The 19,157-nt window shown below is 39.0% G+C and overlaps 1 protein-coding gene across 12 annotated transcripts in view; it reads right to left on the bottom strand.

The window, feature by feature from the left end:
• ccdc88a (coiled-coil domain containing 88A) overlaps window positions 1-19,157 on the bottom strand; it is a 157,628-nt gene that overhangs the window by 122,826 nt on the left and 15,645 nt on the right. For all 12 annotated transcript variants that reach the window (XM_033025183.1, XM_033025185.1, XM_033025186.1 and 9 more), the window contains exon 3: window positions 7,679-7,787. In XM_033025183.1, the coding sequence (XP_032881074.1) occupies window positions 7,679-7,787 (109 nt within the window). The remainder of the gene's footprint in view (window positions 1-7,678; window positions 7,788-19,157) is intronic.

The following is a 19,157-nucleotide window of genomic DNA, read 5'->3' as shown; positions in this document are numbered from 1 at the left end:
CTGTACCTAAAGCACACAAGGGATTGTTATTTAAAATCTCCATAAATCTGTGTAGGATCAAAGACATAACGAACACCAGTTTTTTAATTTCTTACTCGATATGCTTACAAGCAAGTACCGGATCTGCGCCATCACATTCCCTCCTTTAAATTATTTCACAAATTTGGAAGTAAACCTTTCATGGCTCTTATACCTAGCCATATTCCAACATGTCCTGATTCATACTAAGTTTTGTACACTTCTCATACATGGTTACACCACATTGATTATTATAAATTTAGTACAGCACACTCCAATCCACATTTTAACATTAATTGTTCAATAGCAACCAACTGTTAATATATTCAAACTGTGAATTAAGGAGTCTTGTGAACAAATAACTAGCTATTATACAATTATATCTATTGGTCCCACAAGATTAGAATTTTTTGAGTGTTTCAGAATATGTTCACAGAGCTGCCAAGTTTTGTCAGAGCATTTCAGTATTCTAGTACAGGTGCACAACCTTTTATCCGAAAGCCTTGGGACCAGACACTTTTCGTAATTCAGAATTTGTCGGTCTTCGGAATGGAAATTTTTTTGCGTAGATTTTAAAGGCTGGCTCAGTGGTAGAGTGCTCGGCTCATATCCGCAAGGTCGCGAGTTTGTGCCTTGATCCCGGCAGTAAACTCGGTCGCGAGTTTGAGTCTTCAATGTAGTTTTTTCTTGCAGAATAAATGTTTGTATGAAATGCAGTGTAGGAGAGGTGTACTGACTGTGTGGGCAGAACTTTGGAAGTGATTGCCCACCAGTCTAAAAAGCCGCTGTGTCTCCGTCCCTGGGGTAGCAGGGGGCGATCAAATAGCACAATACCCCTCTCCCCCTCCAACTCCAGAGGAATCCGCTCCCCGATGGGCCGCTACGGCGACAAGTGGCAGTTTGCCCACAGCCCGAGCTGCGCCCCCTCATCCGCCACCCCAAGAACAAGACGTACCTTGCACACCATCAGCTTCTGCCCCTACGTGTTCCTCTGGAGTTGGAGCGGGGCTGGGCTGGAGTTGCTGCTGGCTGTGGGTCTCTGGGATCTCCGTGCTTGCAGTGGGCCTGGGGGTCGGTGTCCCGTTGGTCCTGACGTCTCCGGCCACCCCCATGGACAGGAGCTGAGACTGGGAACTGTACCGCCCTTGCCCCCTTCCTCTGCAACTGCAAACAACCCCACTCTCCTGCAAGGGCGGTACAGTTCCCGGAGGATGGCAGGTGGCCGGAGACGTCAGGACCAACAGGAACCCGCTCCCCAATGGGCCCCTACGACGCCCCGAGCTGCGCCCCGTCATCCGCAACCCAGGTTCCTCTGTAGTTGGAGCGGGGCTGGGCTGGGCTGCTGTTGGCTGTGGGTCTCTGGGACCTCCGTGCTTGCAGTGGGCCTGGGGGTCGGTGTCCCGATGAGGGGGCGTAGCTCGGGGAACGGCTTCTGGTGGTCCTGACGTCTCCGGCCAGTTTGCAGTTTTCCTCTGGAGTTGGAACGGGGCTGGGCTGCTGCTGGCTGTGGGTCTCTGGGATCTCCGTGCTTGCGGTGGGCCTGGGGGTCGGTGTCCCGTTGGTCCTGCTGCAATCGCCGACGTGAAGACAGTGCAAAGCCCCCACGCCGGTGCAATGGGCGGGGAGCTGGAGAGGGGAGGGAAGGGGTCACACACATGGCCGGGAAGCAGAGGGGTGTAGGTGGGGTGAAACTGAAGGGAGCGAAAATCTGCTGCTGCCTGCCCCGCTGAGTTAAAAAGTTCCCACGCAAGACTCACGATACACTGTGTATCGTGAGTCTACCGTGGGAACTTTTTAACTCAGCGGGCAGGCAGCAGCATATTGTCAATTATTAACCTTCCCGCGCAATATAGCCTCACCTTCTCTTTTATGAATGGAGATTTAGTTCCCCTTTCTTCGAGGACCGACCGGAGGTTCCGCTGTCACCTCTGCGGGCCGCCCTTGGTGAACGTTTTCAAGGACCTTTCTTCAAGGACCGAAAAAATGGCCGCTATTCGGAGGTTTTCGTTATTTGGATCTTCGGATAAAAGGTTGTGCACCTGTACCTGAAAATCAGTATTTTGCTGAGGAAATCAGTATTTTATGCGGTGCCATTTTGCTGAAAAAAGTGTTATTTTATTTTATGTGCGGTCATACCCATGTAAGAGTACAAGAATGCATAACTTTGCTACCAATTGACGTGTCTTCTATGCACCTTACTTGACAGTGCATTCATTGCCATCTCTCTGTATACTGCTGTTTGAACGGCTGCTTCCTGCTTTTAGCACCAGTTGATGATGTAGAAGTCATTTTGGAAGCCTCCCTCTCCCTCCCTCGCTCTCTCTCCTTCCTCGCTTTCCCTCCCCCTCCCTCCCTCTCTCTCTCCCCCTCTCCCTCCCCTAACAGTCTGTGACCCATAGCGCTGTGGCCATAGCACTATGTGTAAAGCCCGTAGCGCTATGTGTAAAGGCAATAGCGCTCCAGCGCTATGTGTAAACCCATAGCGCTGTTATATAAATTCCCACGCGTTAAACTGACAGCGTTGTTTAAACCTGGAGCGGGACAGGCAGATCAAAGCTTCCAGATCTTGAAATTTAAAATACTAATAGATTTAATCTGCTATAATTTTTAGTGGTACAGTATGACTTTTTATATCCTTGCATTTTTTAAGCAGCAAGATGAAACAGGAAGTCGGGCTGATTTTTAAAAAATCCGTATTTTACAAAGCAAATCCGTACATCCGTATTCTGATCGCATTTCCATACAAAATACGGAAAATCGGTACAACTTGGCAGCTCTGTGTTCATGTTCTTGATGTCAACAATAAAGAGAAAAATGTTTAACATTAATGTGTGAAATTTATTATTAAAGCAACAAATGTTCCCAGTAAACAATAATCTATAATCCATTTCATCTTATATGCTCAATATGCACTATGAAACAAATTTAAAAACACTATATATATATATATATATAATTTTTTTTCTTTCTTTTTCTAATTTTTTTTATTTTTTATTAGAAGCAAACATATTATAAAGTATAGTTACATATTATAGTAAAAAAAGCTTTCATATACATCAATCATACATTATTAAAATTTTCAATTGTCGATTAATTCTGCTTCTAGTGGGGTTTTTTATATTGATAGAAAGAGAGAAAAAATAATTACAAATATCAAAAAAGAGAAAATGTGGAATGAATTACTTATAATATGTCATTGGAGATAAGTTCGTAGATTATAAAGTATAACTTTTCATCTAATCCTGAGTTCAAGCTTCAGTTGGGTTTTCGTGCTGGGCCAATCTATCCCTTCAAATAGTTAATGAATGGAGCCCATATTTTAACAAAAAGTTCTTGTTTGTCCATTAAGACAAGTCTAATTCTTTCTAGATGTAGGGTCTCCGACATTTCCACAATCCACATTTTAATTGTGGGGGTTATAGGGTCTTTCCAAAATTTTAATATTAATTTTTTCCCAGTTATTATAATAATAATAATGGATGGGATTTATATAGCGCCTTTCTAATACTCAAGGCGCTTTACATCGCATTATTCATTCACTCCTCAGTCACACTCGGTGGTGATAAGCTACTTCTGTAGCCACAGCTGCTCTGGGGCAGACTGATGGAAGCGTGGCTGCCAATCTGCGCCTACGGCCCCTCCGACCACCACCAATCACTCACACACATTCACACACAGGCAAAGGTGGGTGAAGTGTCTTGCCCAAGGACACAACGACAGTATGCACTCCAAATGGGATTCGAACCGGCTACCTTCCGGTTGCCAGCCGAACACTTAGCCCATTGTGCCATCTGTAGTCCCGTATTATACTGTAGTCGAGGAAGTTTCTTTGACTTGTTGTGAGTGTTAAACTTTGTTCTGATATCCCAAGTATTATTAATTTTGAGTCTGGATCCAATTTGGTATTAACAACTTCAGAAATTATTTCAAAAATATCAGTCCAGAAATTTTTATTTTTGTACAATTTGCAAAAGTATTGGCCTCTAGATGCAGACATTTATCACAAATAGGAGAAATATGTGGGAAAATTCTATTTAGTTTTATTTTGGAGTAATGTAATCTGTGTAAGACTTTAAATTGTATTAAAGCATGTCTGGCATTTAACGAGCATTGATGTATATGTTGTAAACTTTCGTCCCAAATATCTTTCATTATAGGATGACCTAATTCATTTTCCCATGTGTATCTATATAGTTCCATCGGTGGTACCTCGTTGTTTAAGAAGGTGTTATAAATATAAGCTATTAATTTTTCAGTGTTAGGATGCTTATTCAAACATTCATCAAGAATTTCTGGTTCCTTAGTCCTATAAACTTGTGTATTAGATTTAACATAATCTCTAATTTGTAGATATCTGAAGAAATTATTTGAGTGCAGTCCATGATTTTGTTATAACTCTTGAAATGAAAGAAAGATGCCTTTCCTATAAAGATGTCCAATCTTTTTAATTCCATGATCTTTCCATTGTGTGAAACCTTTATCCAATATGGATGGCTTGAATAAAGGATTATTTACAATGGGAAGACATAGTGGTATATTATTCAATTTTAAAGCTTTTTTTAATTGTTTCCAAATTCGTATTCCACTAATAGGTTTTTCCTTATGTTTTTTTGTGCAGTTTTGTGGGAGCAAATATAATCGAACCAATTTCAAAAGGTAAACAGTCTTCCTTTTCCATCCTTAACCAATCTGGTTGTTGATCCATTTCTTCCAGCCAGAAATTCATGTTTTTAATATGGACTGCCCAGAAATAAAACAAGAAATTTGGTAAAGCCAAACCTCCATTTATCTTTGACTTACATAAATGTTTTTTACTTATTCTATGATTCTTATAATCCCAAATAAAGCTTGTAACAATGGAATCGACTTTTTTGAAAAAATGTTTTGGGATATATCGGGATTAATTGAAATGGGTACAGTAGTTGCGGTAAGAAGATCATTTTTATAGCATTAATTCTACCAAGCATTGAAATGGGAAGTGTTTTCCAGTACTGAATATTCTGGTCTAGTTTATTCAGTAAGGATGGAAAATTTAGTTTAAATAAAGAGGTATATGTCTTAGTTACATAGATTCCTAAATATTTAAGTTTATCTTAAACTATTTTAAAAGGGGATTGTTGTAATGTATGTAAATTGAATTTTGTTATTGGCATGATTTCGCTTTTATTCCAATTAATTCTATATCCTGAAAACTGACCAAATTGAGTTATTAGATTTAATAGATTTGGGAATACTAGTTTCTAACTTTGTAATGTATATTAGTACATCATCTGCATATAAAGAAATTTTATTCCTTGTGTCTCTAGTGTTGTATACGTGTATTCCTGGATGGGTTCTAACGCTTTCTGCTAATGGTTCAATTGCAAGAGCAAATAATAGTGGGGATAGTGAACATCCTTGTCTGCAACCTCTAGAAAGATTAAATTTAGTTGATAACATTTGGTTTGTTAATATTCTAGCTGTTGGGTTCTCTCCCTATATATTTTAACTGACAGCTATTTGTCAGTTTAGGTTGACAACACCATGAGTGCTGAGTAACATCTTGAAATAATATTAGTCGAGGTAACATAAATATTAAGATACCACATTTATTCCTGGTTAAATCTGTTGAACCCCTTGTTGAAGTAAACTCTTGGCCTTGTGAAAAATAAATAGGGTCAGGGGGAATCAAATCCCTCATCAACAAATAAGCCATTCCCATTTAATTTCCAACCTTAAACATTCAAGATGGCGTTGACAAATTAAAACTGTCAGTTTTAATGAAATATGCCCTTAAGAAAGCAAAGAGGAAACCAATAAGGAATATTTGAGCTTTTGGTCTACCTAGTTGGTTCCTCCGGGCTCAATTTCCAAGGGCAGGGACAAACATATCTTAATGGTTTTCTGAATAATAATTAAAATAATTTAAAAAAAAACACTGTTGCACATCATGCCCATTATGAACTTAGGAGATTTCGCCAATTAATTTCATTCCTCAATATTGTCAGCTCATTTATTCTGTATATAATTGATCCTGTCTATAATTGATTTTTAATCCAGTGCGAATTCACAATACCACTAACTTTAAGACCCAAAATTTAAGTAAAAATGCATCAGTGTTGTCCATGAGTGGACTAAGGGAAATGCCAAACATTAAAATATTATGACTACTATCACTAAACAGTTAAATTTTCTTGAGAAATAAATAAAAAGACCATTGTATTTAAAACAATATTCTGAATTTCTGGTTCTATTTTACTATTGTGTAGGAAGTTAAATACATACAAATAATACCTCATCTTCTCACTTAGCTGATCCTACTTTTGTTTATTCCTCGGTAAATTACATACCCGTCAACATTATTCAACAACTTCTTCCACCCCATAATTTCCACTGTCTGATTATCACTGGTCCAAGGAACTTCTCCCCACTCATTTCCTTTCCAAGTTTCAATCTAATAGCAATGCCATTGTTCATTTAAAATCAGGTTGCCAGCATCATTCGACAAAGAAAATAAAGCATATAAATAGTCAGCTAAAATGCTACCTTCTGAGGTTTAGAAACAGCTGCAAGAAAAGCAATGTATCATAAAGATCAGATTTTAATTTGATATAACGTTGAAGATAGGCAAGTCCTTTATATCCATCTTTGTCATTGCTCCATTTTCAAGATCAGAGGACCAAACTCCTAATTTTCATACACCAAAATTGTGCTGCGCACTTCTGCAGCTTTATTGGAACTTGCAGTCCAGAGTGGTACATAAAATACTGGAAAGGAATTTCCCATTCCACATATAGGTTAGTAGTGCATCCAACTTAGGTCAAGGACCTACATTGGCAGTTTGGTACAAGCATATGGCTCACCAAGACAGAAGAACTACTGCATAGGCCTAGGTTTACCTGCATATCATATTTTATGTATCAGGACCCTTGGATTTCACCATCAGTTATTGCACATGGCTAAATTACTTCGTTGATGACTGAGCTTTAGGGTCTGTGCGATGAAAGTACTCCCACAGTGCTATGAGAAAGGTAGTTTATAGGATCTTGTTCCAACATTGATGAAAAAACAACAATACCAAGTGCAAGACCTGGAGGGAAATTGAATGGCATTCTTGCTTTTAATATTTCTGTCATCTTTGGCCACTGGATTTTATGCTATCAAAATAGCTATTGTGGGTTCCTGCTATGTATCTTGTAAATTGTATACTCTGATGCCACAATCTACGTTAGCTGCACCTTCAACACTATAATCCCATCCAAACCCATCACCAAGATCCTAAACCTAGGAGACAGCAACCCCGTCTGCCACTGGATCCTTGACTTTCTGACGCACAGATCACAATCAGTGAGGATAGGTGACAACACCTCTACAATAATTCTCAAACCAATGTCCCACAAGGATACGTTCTCAGTCCCTTACTATACTCACTCTACACTCATGGATTGTATGGCCAAATTCTGCACTAACTCCACATACAAATTTGAAGATGCCAACACTGTGATCACGAACAATGACAAGGCGGAGTAAGGAAGGAGAACTTAGTGACATGGCATCAGGACAACAGTAGCTTCAAACACGTCGCACATTCAAGATTATAAAAAAGAAACAAAGATATAAAATTAACTTTTAAGAATTAACCACAAATTAAAAACAACAGATTTCTGATCCGATCACTTACCTGATAATACAATTTAATATTTTGCACCAAACTGGATAAATTTTGGATCCTTAATGAGATATCATTGTTTATTTTCTTGTTTAGTCTTGCATTTGTTGATTTAGGATTGCTGAAAGACAAGCAGCAGGAACACTAAAATTAAATATTGTATTTTGAAGTCACAACGCTCTAATTCTGAAAGAATCTCAAGAAGGCTGTTAGAAGCTAAATCATCCACAAGTAAATTACAAAAAAGTTAATCAATCTCCCATTACTCTACATGTAAGAAGGAACTGCAGATGCCGGTTTAAACCGAAGATAGACAAAAAAAGCTGGGGTAACTCAGCTGGACAGGCATTATCTCTGGAGAGAAGGAATTGGTGACATTTTGGTCGAGACCCATCTTTAGACTACTCTATGCACGCTATCTCAGGATAGAGATGTTGGACAGATAGAAAAAGTTCCCCAAAAGCATTCAGAAAATAAACTTGTGAATGTATGCATTCACAGAAGTATTTCAACATGACAAAAGATTATATAAGCCACTGTAGCAAAACATTTTCTATTGGAGAATAGAAAATTAACAGCAAAACATTTTTATTGACCCTTGAAAAATATTCTTGCTCCATTATTATTTAACTATTCCATTGATGCTTGCAAACTTTTCAATTTCAGAATGTCTATTTTCAATGGTGAAGCATCCATTGACGAATTCCAAAAATGTGAACCTTTGCATAAAGTGGTTTCTCCTCATCTCCACTTTTAATGGCCAGACTCTTATTATTTGACTGACCCTGGCTCTAAATTCTCGAGCTAAAACAAAAGCTTCTTAAAATCTACCTTTCGAATCACTCTCAAAATGTTGTATTGATGGGATTTAACTCCCCATTCTTTCAAATTCCACTCGCTTCACACCACAAATCCATTCAATACACCCATTCAGCGTATTTTTTTTCAAACGTGCTCCTTTAATTCAAAGATTCTTTTTTTAATTTTTTTTGTTTTTTTAATTTGTTTATTTTATTAGAAGTTAATACAGTACAAAACAGTACAGTGGAACCTAATTTTAGGTGCCAACTATGTCATACCGTAATCCATTCCATGTACAACCTCTAGTTTTATGTTATGAGAAGGAAGTAAGCAAGACAAGAAAAAGAAAACAATAGAAAGGGGAAAAAGTGGAAAAATAGATGGTAGAGAGTAGAAAAACGTGAAGTGTGTATATAAAAAATAAAAAAAATAAAAATAATTTAAAAAAAAGAAAAAGTGGAAAGTAGAAATAGAAGAGAAGGCCCCTTAAAAGAGATTTTTTCAAATCTGTATTCGGAGATGTAGATCTATCCACGTCATGAACTGAAATCAGCAATCCTTATGGTACCGCTGCATCACATGATTCCAAAAAGTCGATGAAAGGAGACCAACTCCTTAAGAATTGGTCATATTTATCAATTAGTCGGAGTCTCATTTCTTCAAGGCGTGCTATGTCCATCATATTCCTACTCCACATTTTAACAGTTGGTATGGTTGTATTTTTCCAAAATTTAAGTATCAATTTCTTTCCAATTATTAACCCATAATTAAAAAAAACATTTTGGTCTTTATTTAAATTGGTATCTTCTCCTATTATTCCAAATATAATCCATTCCATTTTGGGTTCTATTCTTGATAAGTAAAATTTTGGAGATAGCGTATTGTTAGTTAGTATCCTTGCCGTAGGTCTATCATAAAGTAGTTTAACCCATCTAATAAAATTCTCTCCCATATTGAATTTTTGGAGTACCTTGAATAAATACTGCCATTCTACTTGATCAAATGCCTTCTCTGCATCCAGCGTGACAACTGAAATATCTTCATTGTCCTCATTATGAGAGTACATTATATTGAAAAGCCTTCTCAAATTATTAAATGATTGTCTTTTGGGTATAAATCCCGTTTGATCCGTATTTATTAAATTGTTAATATAATTATTTAGCCTTCTAGCTAGAATCTTTGCTAACATTTTCTGATCCGTATTTAGAAGTGAAATAGCTCTATAAGAACCCGGTTCATCTAAATCTTTATCTTTTTTTGGTATAAGTGTTATTGTTGCTTCTGCTAGGGTTTCTGGTAGTTTATTTTCAGTATAAGCCTGCGTGTATAAATTGAATAATCTTGGTACAATTGACTCCTGAAATCTTTTATAAAATTCATTACTAAAACCGTCTGGTCCTGGGGTCTTCCCATTTTTCAGTGAGTTTATTATTTGTTTTATTTCTTCATTAGTAATCCGTGCTCCTAATTGCTCTTGTTCTAAACTATCCAATTTTGGGAGCTTGCAATTATCTAAAAAATTTGTAATTTTACTTACATCTGTATTTATTTTAGATGTATATAAATTGTGATAAAATTGGGCAAACCTCTTATTAATATCCTTAGGCAGTGTTAAAAACTCACCCTTATCCGATTTAATTTTAGTAATAGTTTTTTCCTTTTCTCGTTGCTTCAGTTGCCTCGCAAATAGTTTATGTGGCTTATCCCCAAATTCGAAGTGTGCTTGTTTTGTAATTTGGAATAATCTTATTACTCTAGCCGATAGTATTCTATTGACTTTATATTTCAATAAAGTTATCTTATTATGTTTATTTATAGTTGGGTCAGTTGCATTGTCCAGTTCTAGTAATTTTAGAAGTTCTCTTTTATTTTCCTTATTTTGAAAACTTTGGTAAGAAATTATGACACCGCGAATATATGCCTTGAAGGTTTCCCATAATAGCGGTGCAGAAATACCCGGCGTGTCATTTATTTCGAAAATATTTTTTATTTGTTTTTATATACTCATAACCCTGCGGGTTATTTAATATGTGTACATTGAATCTCCAAAAAGGTTTTATACTCGGCATTCCCTCAATTTTAAGGATAAAAGTCAATGGTGAATGATCAGAAATAATACTATTATGATATGATGGTTTATTCGTATACGGGATTAATTTTGTGTCCAATAAGAAATAGTCAATTCGCGAATAAGTTTTGTGAACTGATGAATAAAATGAGTATTCCCTACCACTTGGATTTGCTATTCTCCAAACATCAGCTATGTTATTATTTTTTATATAAGTATTTAAAAATTCACAGGTCTTAGTTTTAACAAGACACTTCCCTAGCTTTATTGATTTATCTAAGTATGGATCTATAACACAGTTAAAATCTCCCCCCATTATTATATTTTGATAATTATGCTCTGCGATTAAATCTATTATTTTCCTAAAAAATTGTGGGTTATCAAAATTAGGCGCGTAAATATTTATCATAGTTAATGGTGTATTGTAAATTTCTCCCGTGACTATAACATATCTTCCCTCTTTATCAGATATAGATTTCTTTAATTTAAAAGGTATACCCTTCCGAATTATAATGGCCGTGCCTCTTGCTTTAGAGGTGAATGAGTAATAGGTTTGACCTATCCAATTTGCCCTTAATCTGATCTGAGTTTGTTGTTTCAAATGTGTCTCTTGTAGGAAAGCAATATCCATATTTAATGATTTTAATTGTGCCAGAATTTTACCTCTTAATTGGCTCATTCGCACCTGTGATGTTCCAACTACAGAAGGTGAGACCTCCGATATTTATTCGACTATTATCTTGCATTGGCTATTATTACCAGACTGTATGATTCATGTGATGCAGCCAAGTACCTCGGAATCCTGAATCCAGAGTTGTCCTTCATAATTTCTACAGTAGTTCTACATCTCCTGACACTATTAAACATAATTAAGGGAGAGAGAAAAACATAAAATAAAGTGTACATAAAAATTATTGTCATACAACGCATAATTGTGAATAAACAAAAAAAGTGAATGTAATTTATCAAAAAAGCGATAAATTACAAAAAAGCCACCTAAGGTAGCTAGGTTTGTTTTTAAATTGACCTCCGTCGATGAGATTATGCACTGGGCCTTATCCCCCTATTAGAATTTGACCCAACGTTAGTCGGTTCCCTCTAATTGTTACCAAAATTATCATACCAGGTCAATTGGCGACAGATGGCACAATGGGCTAAGTGTTCGGCTGGCAACCGGAAGGTAGCTGGTTCGAATCCCGCTTGGAGTGCATACTGTCGTTGTGTCCTTGGGCAAGACACTTCACCCACCTTTGCCTGTGTGTGTCCTTGGGCAAGACACTTCACCCACCTTTGCCTGTCTGTGTGGATGTAATTGTGTGAAGCACTTTGGGGTCAATGCAAGTTGACTAAAAATGTGCTATATAAATAAAGAAATTTAATTTAATTTAATTAATTTAATTAATCGCTGAACAGTTTAAAATAGAATAAAATAAAAGGGAAGGTAGAAGATTTGGATTAAAATAAAAGAAATTATGGGTTAAAGTACCTCGTCAATAATTACACTTTTCATTTACCTGTATGTTAATTAATTCATAATTAGTATTTAGTATTTAAAATATATGTCTAACCTCCCCCATCCTTCCTGCTATATAGTTAGTCGTGTTAGTATAGTACATTACGCCTTTAACGTTAGTTGAGTTTATTGCGCGTAGGTGGTTAATTAGTTAGTTATATGTATAAATAATAGGTCATATAGTGTGGAATAGATGCCTCATATCATGGCCATTTCAAAAGGAGACGGTCTCATAGTTCTCCGTGCTGAGGGGTTAGGTGACGAGCTTGCGACCTTGAGCTTCCATCTGTGCTTTCAGTTCAGAAGTTTAATTCGGCCTCTGTTATTGAACAACACATTCTTGCCAGATAAGCCTGTCTGGTAACCGTCTGAAGCGTTCTAGTGTCTTAATTGAAACAGAAAAAACAAAGTTCCACAGATAAAATGTCTATTATTCTGTTCCTCCTTGAATTTTGTTTAAAATCTCCTGGGTGTATTTGCAAGCAGAGTCCGGGTCCATGAATGAGCGTTGCTTGCCATTAAACGTAATTAGCATTTTCGCTGGATAGATCACGCCATAACGAACTTCAGAATGTCCATATAAAATACTGCTTGCCCTTTTAAACTCGCGTCGTTTTGCCAAAATTTCCCGAGGATAATCCCTGTAGAATCTTACGATATTATCAGCTGTAAGATTTTCTCCATAGGTTATCTTCTTTAATAGAGTTTCCAAAGTTGAAATATCCAGGAACTTTACAATAATTTGCCTTGGTTTAGCATTATCATGTTTTTGGAAGCGACCCACTCGATGAGCCAGATCTATCTTTGGTTTTTCTGGAAGTTTGAAAACATCTTTAAGTAGATTAGTAATAAAATCACACATTTGAAGGCCGTGTTCAGCACCCTCTTTAACTCCTACTATTCTCAGATTTTGCCTCCTTGACCTGGCCTCTAAATCTTGACATTTCTCATTCAGTTTATTCGTTAGCTCCCAATTCGTATCGTGTTGTTTTTTCAGACCTTGTATTTCTTGGCTCATCTGTTCCATTTCACAATCCATCTCTTCCATCAATTTTTCCGAATCTGTTAATTGCTTCAGCAGGGTGTCATGTTTATTGTTATAATCTCTCTGCATACTTTCCAATTCCTTCGCAGTCCTGGACTCCAAATCTTTAAACTGCTGGTTCAGGGCTACATAAAGCTCTTTTACTTCACCGCAGCTATTATCAATTTTCTTAGAAAGATTGCCCTCCATAGTGGAGAAGTTGTTCTGAATTGTAGAATTCATTTTGGCAAATTGCTTCTGAAGATCTTTAGTAATGTCTTTAAGAATATTAGCTCTTACCGTTTCTTCCCAGCTTTTCATTTCTTTCTCCTTTGTATCACTTCTCGCAGCCATATCGCTTGTAGGTTGTTGAGGTTCCAGCTCCTCTTCCAAACTTTCAAAAGTGAGTTCCGGGGTTGTTTCAAGCTCATCCAGAGCTTTTTGGAGCTGGAAACTGATTGTAGTCTTCTTGGGTCCTCTCTGACCTCTTCTCTTTCTCATCCAGTTTTTACGATAAGATCGTTTTAAATCCCAAATCCACCGGTACCGTTTGATGGAGTCAGTACCCTCGACGTTCAGCAAACCTGATAAGATTTATTAACTCGATCCTGGCATGAGAGTCGACTTTAAACACGATTTGTCTGGAGGCGAGCTCAGTGCAGCTGCCTTCACTGCTTCATAGCAGCCACCGGAAGTCTAATTCAAAGATTCTATTTGCAACATGGCCAAATTGTTTAGCAAAAGTCTTAGAGAAGGGTGAGATTGAAGATTAATTGCTCACTCATGGTCAAAGCCAAAGGGCCTTCTCCCAAAGACCCCACAATCGCAGAAACAATCCTTTTATCTACCTTTATCACTACCTGTCTAAAGTTAACAGGGTTGATTATTTGAATGAAGAGATTGATGTGAGAAGGCTGACCGAGCAGGTTGAACCTAATTTACTGGACCTTAAATGAATTGTATTTGAACATAATTGATTCTGAGGGATATCGATAGGGTGGTTGCTAATGGATATTTCCCTTCTTGGACATATTTGGAATTAGCATGTAGGAATTTCATCTCTCAGATAATCACAAAACTCTCCAGTGTGCTGTATAGTGACAGGATTATGGAATATATTGAAGGCAGAGATCGACAGACATTTGATTCACAATGTGTTATATTCCAGATGGCAGAATGAATAACAACTTACACGCTGGTTGCCTGGGTCATGAGAGAGAGATTTATTACCCAACATTCCCTGCTTATATTGAACACCAACTCATTAACATATACAAGAATATGTATGATACATTACACTGCTCTCCGTTTTTAAAGTATTAAATCTAAGTACTCAGTTACAATTTTGTTGTTATATTCGTGTTTCATTAAAATCTAAATGATAACATAATATATTTATTTTACATATCTACACATTTTTGTTTTACTTGTGCAGTGAGTTATTTAACATACAAACCTAACCTGGCTACTGGTTTACAGATCCTGCCTGATCGTCTAACGGTAACAGATGTAACAGGTTTAGGTGTTGACACAACTATAGGCTTGTTTGGCTGTTTTAGTACCTTGACTTTGACCAGACCAGAGGAATCTGTTTCTTTGTCTGTACTAACTGAACTTTGTGTTTCAATCATAGTGGTCTCCTCCAACTCACTTTCAGATAAAAACTCAGGGATTAGGACCATGCTCAGTTTTTGGTTCATCTTTGGCTGGAATCATTTGATCAACATGAACACTTTTGATCCTATCTACAACTTCAACTAAGTATCTTTTTGTTCCACACACTTCCACTATTTTCCCAACATCCCATTTGTTTTGACTGGACTTGTTGGTCGGACTGAGAACACAAACCTGCTCATCTGGCTTGATACTCCTCCTTTTTGTGGGTGTCAAAATGGTGTTTTTGACTTAACTGTTTTTGCTCAACTCTCAAGGCCAAATTGGGTTGAACTGGACAGGCGTAATCTTAGCCTTCTCTTCATCAACAGTTCTGCAGGTGAGTAACCTGTTGTTGTGCGTTGTGTGGTTCTGTACTTCAGTAAGAAACTAGCCAAACGATGTTTCATGCTGAGCTTTGAACTCAGGGCTCGAAATTAGCGGTTGCCTGGGTGCCAATGGCGACCTAAAGTCCCGCCGGGCAACCTAAAAGCCATGCCATTTTGCCCGGCTTGGCAAGCACCTATCGTTTAATTCTGAGCGGGCCCCCTCTCTATCTCTCTCTCTGTCACTCTCCGTCTCCGCCTGCCATCTGTGTCTGGGTCTCGGGTCTCCGCTTGCTCCTCATCCGCCGGCACGGCAGGCCGCCTTATACATACGCACTGCCACGGCCTGCACATCCTCCCCCTCTACATGCGCACAACAATGGCCAGCACATCATCGGCCGTGGTTATGTGCATGTGCCGCCATACACATGCGCACTGGCACGGCAACTGGTCGGCGTCGGACACTTTCTGCCTCCCTTTGCATTGTGGGAGATCTGGCTGCATTGCTGTCCAGTCGCCGCCTCACCGTTATCGCTGAAAACCAACGCAGAATCACTCCCTGGAGCCGGAGTAACTCCCTGGAGTAACTCTTGCTTCTTGGTCCTCCAGAAATATTCGAAATGGAATTTAAACTGGAGTGGACCCACCACCACCAAACTCCAAACTCTGAAAAATAACAGCCCATTGCATTTTATCTGTTTATTGTGTATATATATGGTCTATCATAAAAAGACACACTGAACTTTTATCTCCTGTTCTGTATTATGTTTACATATTCTGTTGTGCTGCAGCTGGGACACATGACAATAAAACTCTCTTGACTCTTAACTTGGACTTAAGCAAAAAAGGGTTCTTGGGGAAAAAAGAGCTACCTTAAATTTAGTTGTGTCTGGTTCGGTACCTATGGTAGGGTGAAGATGCTTTAATTGTGCGTGGAACACCATGGAGCAGCCAGCATCTCTGGATAGAAGAAATTAGGTGACGTTTCAGGTAGAAACCCTTCTTTAGATTTCCTCTGGTTTTAGTGTTTTTAGTTTAATTTAAAGATACAGCCTGGAAACAGGCCTTTCGGTCCACCAAGTCCACACCGACCACCGATCACCCGTACACTAGTTCTATCCCACACATTAGCAACGCAAATCAAGAGTCAAGAGTGTTTTATTCTCTCACGTCCCAGTTAGAACAATGAAATCTTTACTTGCAGCAGCACAACAATGTTATAAACGAGAAAACAAAACAGTGTATTTATATATGAATAAATAACTAAACACACACACACACAATTTCCCTCCTGGGATTAATAAAGTTCTATCGTATAGTATCGTGTGTGTAGGAAGGAACTGCAGATGCTGATTTAAACTGAAGATAGACACAAAAAGCTGGAGTAACTCAACAGGTCAGACAGAATCTCTGGACAAAAGGAAAATATTACGTTTTGGGTTTGGTCTGAAAAAGGTTCCTGCACACCTTTGGAATGTGGAAGGAAACAAGAGCACCCGGAGAAAACCCTTGTGATCAAAGGGAAAAGGAGCAAACTCATACAAACAGCACCCATATTCAGGATCAATTCCGGGTCTCTGGCAAGTGATGAATCTCTGGAACTCTCTGCCACAGAGGGTAGTCGAGGCCAGTTCATTGGCTATATTTAAGAGGGAGTTAGATGTGGCCCTTGTGGCTAAGGGGATCAGAGGGTATGGAGAGAAGGCAGGTACGGGATACTGAGTTGGATGATCAGCCATGATCATATTGAATGGCGGTGCAGGCTCGAAGGGCCGAATGGCCTACTCCTGCACCTAATTTCTATGTTTCTATAACATAACTTGTGTGAATGGGTGGAATAAAATGCTGGAGAAACTCAGCGGGTGAGGCAGCATCTATGGAGCAAAGGAAATAGGCGACATTTCGGGTCGAGACCCTTCTTCAGACTGATGTGAGGGTGGGGGGAGGGGCAGGACGGAGAAAGGAAGAGGCGGAGCCAGGGGGCTGAGGGAGAGCTGGGAAGCGGAGGAGATAGAAGTGACTATCTGAAATTGGTGGTCAATCAATCAATCAATCAATGTTTTATTCGTCACTTGCACATAAAGTGCAAGTGAAATGAATTGCCAGCAGCGGTTCAATGAAAAAGAACACACAAAAACACAATAAAAAGTTAACACAAACATCCACCACAGCGTCATCACTGTGGTGGAAGGCACAAAATTTGGCCAGTCCTCCTCCATTTTCCCCCGTGGTCGGGACCTCAACCCTCCGGGCGTCCAGATGTGCAGACAAGGTAAAAAGTCCAGGTAAGTCCTGAATCGGTGCTCCCCTACCGGAGACCGCGGCTTCAGGTTGGTGCATGTCATTGTGGTATATATCATGTCTTGATTGGTGAATATGTTTAGTTTGTGACTTTATTTGAAGCAGAAATAATATGTGAATGCTTCATTGATCATAATTCCAACTGGTAACTACGCACTTCGTCCGAGCACATTATCGCACGCGTCGTGCAAGCCGTCTTAAATGACCACCTAAACTGTCATTTGGCAACCTAAAAAGCTGCCTAGGTTGTCTGGCTGGCAACAGGGAAAAAAAGTTAAGTGAGAGCCCTGTTTGAACTACCCTGCAAAACCTGTTTCTTGAGAGCATCTTTGGCAACTCTAACAGACCTTTCCGCCGCCCCATTGGAGGCTGGATGGTATGGGGAAACAAGCGTGTGTTTTACACCATTTCACTGCATGAACTCTTTGTACCGTTCTGACCGAAACTGAGGCCCGTTATCAGAAACAAGTTCTTCCGGTAAACTATGGCATGCAAAAATTGATCTCAACTCATCTATGGTACACTCAGTAGTAGTGCCTGACCCCATATGCTTAACCTCAATCCATTTGGAATGACTATCTACTAGTACCAGCAAGTGATCATTACCCTTTTCACAAAAATCTACATGAACTCTCTGAAAAGGTCTACTTGGCCATGACCAGGGTTGCAGTGGTGTTTTTCGTGGTTTACTCCAGCAATTTTGGCAGATGCTACATTTGCTCACCAATGACTCAATGTCACTGTCAATACCAGGCCAATACACAAAACTTCTGGCAATTGACTTTATGCTTACTATGCCAGGATGTTCGGCATGAAGTTCATTCATAATTTTGTTTCTCAAAGACTCTACTACAACCACTCTGTAACTCCACTTAATGCATCCCTGCTCACATGATAATTCATGGCATCGATTATGGAAAGACTTCAGCTCTGAGTTCAATGCACTATCGATTTCAGTCCAACCATTCAATATCTGTTCATAAACCTACTTCAGCACAGTGTCTTTCTCTGTTTCTGCTGCAATTTATGTTGCAGTCACTGGAAAGTGTTCATCTACAACTTGCAGTGTGTAGATTGAGTTCTCACTTCCCTCATCAATACATCTTGGGGCAACTGGGACAACGCATCTGCAACTGCGTTGCACTTGGAACTTCTGTACTCAACCTTGTAGTCATACAGGGACAGCAAAATTGCCCAGCACTGCATCTTTGATGCCGCCATGGATGGATAGCTGACTTGGGACCAAGTATCACTAGTGATCTTGCGAGGTTGGTAACGGATATTGTTCGTCATCAACGGATTGGTTGATTGGGACTTTGTAATCACCATGTAGTCGACCAGTTTTGTCGGCCTTGGGTACGGCTACAATTGGCGTTGCCCAGTTACTCTGGTCTGTCTTCACGAGTACTCCATTCCGTTCTAACCTGTCGGGTTTTTCCTCCACTTGTTGCTCTGGTGCATATGGTACAGGTCTTGGTCGATAATACACAGGTCTCACATCTTGCTTAAGTCGAATGTGTGCAGAGTACCCTGTTATTCCCGTGTAACTGTCAGCAAAAATGTTTGCATGTTTGGTTATGACGTTTTCAAGACGTGATTTGGACAAATTGACGCTTTTTCTTCCAGTCTAACTCTATTCTGCTCAGTCAATCCTTTCCAAGAAAGGTAGTTTATTTCTGTAGCTGGCCACTATGATGGTCAGTGTTACTGACTGACCATTATGCTGAACTTTACAGTTCATTTGTCCGCATGTCTCCAAAACTTCGCCCGAGTAGGTTCTCAGCTTGACCTTACTCTCAAACAAC

This window comes from Amblyraja radiata, chromosome 8 (genome assembly GCF_010909765.2).
Source record: "Amblyraja radiata isolate CabotCenter1 chromosome 8, sAmbRad1.1.pri, whole genome shotgun sequence".
NCBI lineage: Eukaryota > Metazoa > Chordata > Chondrichthyes > Rajiformes > Rajidae > Amblyraja > Amblyraja radiata.
The sequence above is the reverse complement of the archived record's forward strand: the minus strand, read 5'-3'. Positions and strand labels throughout refer to the sequence as shown.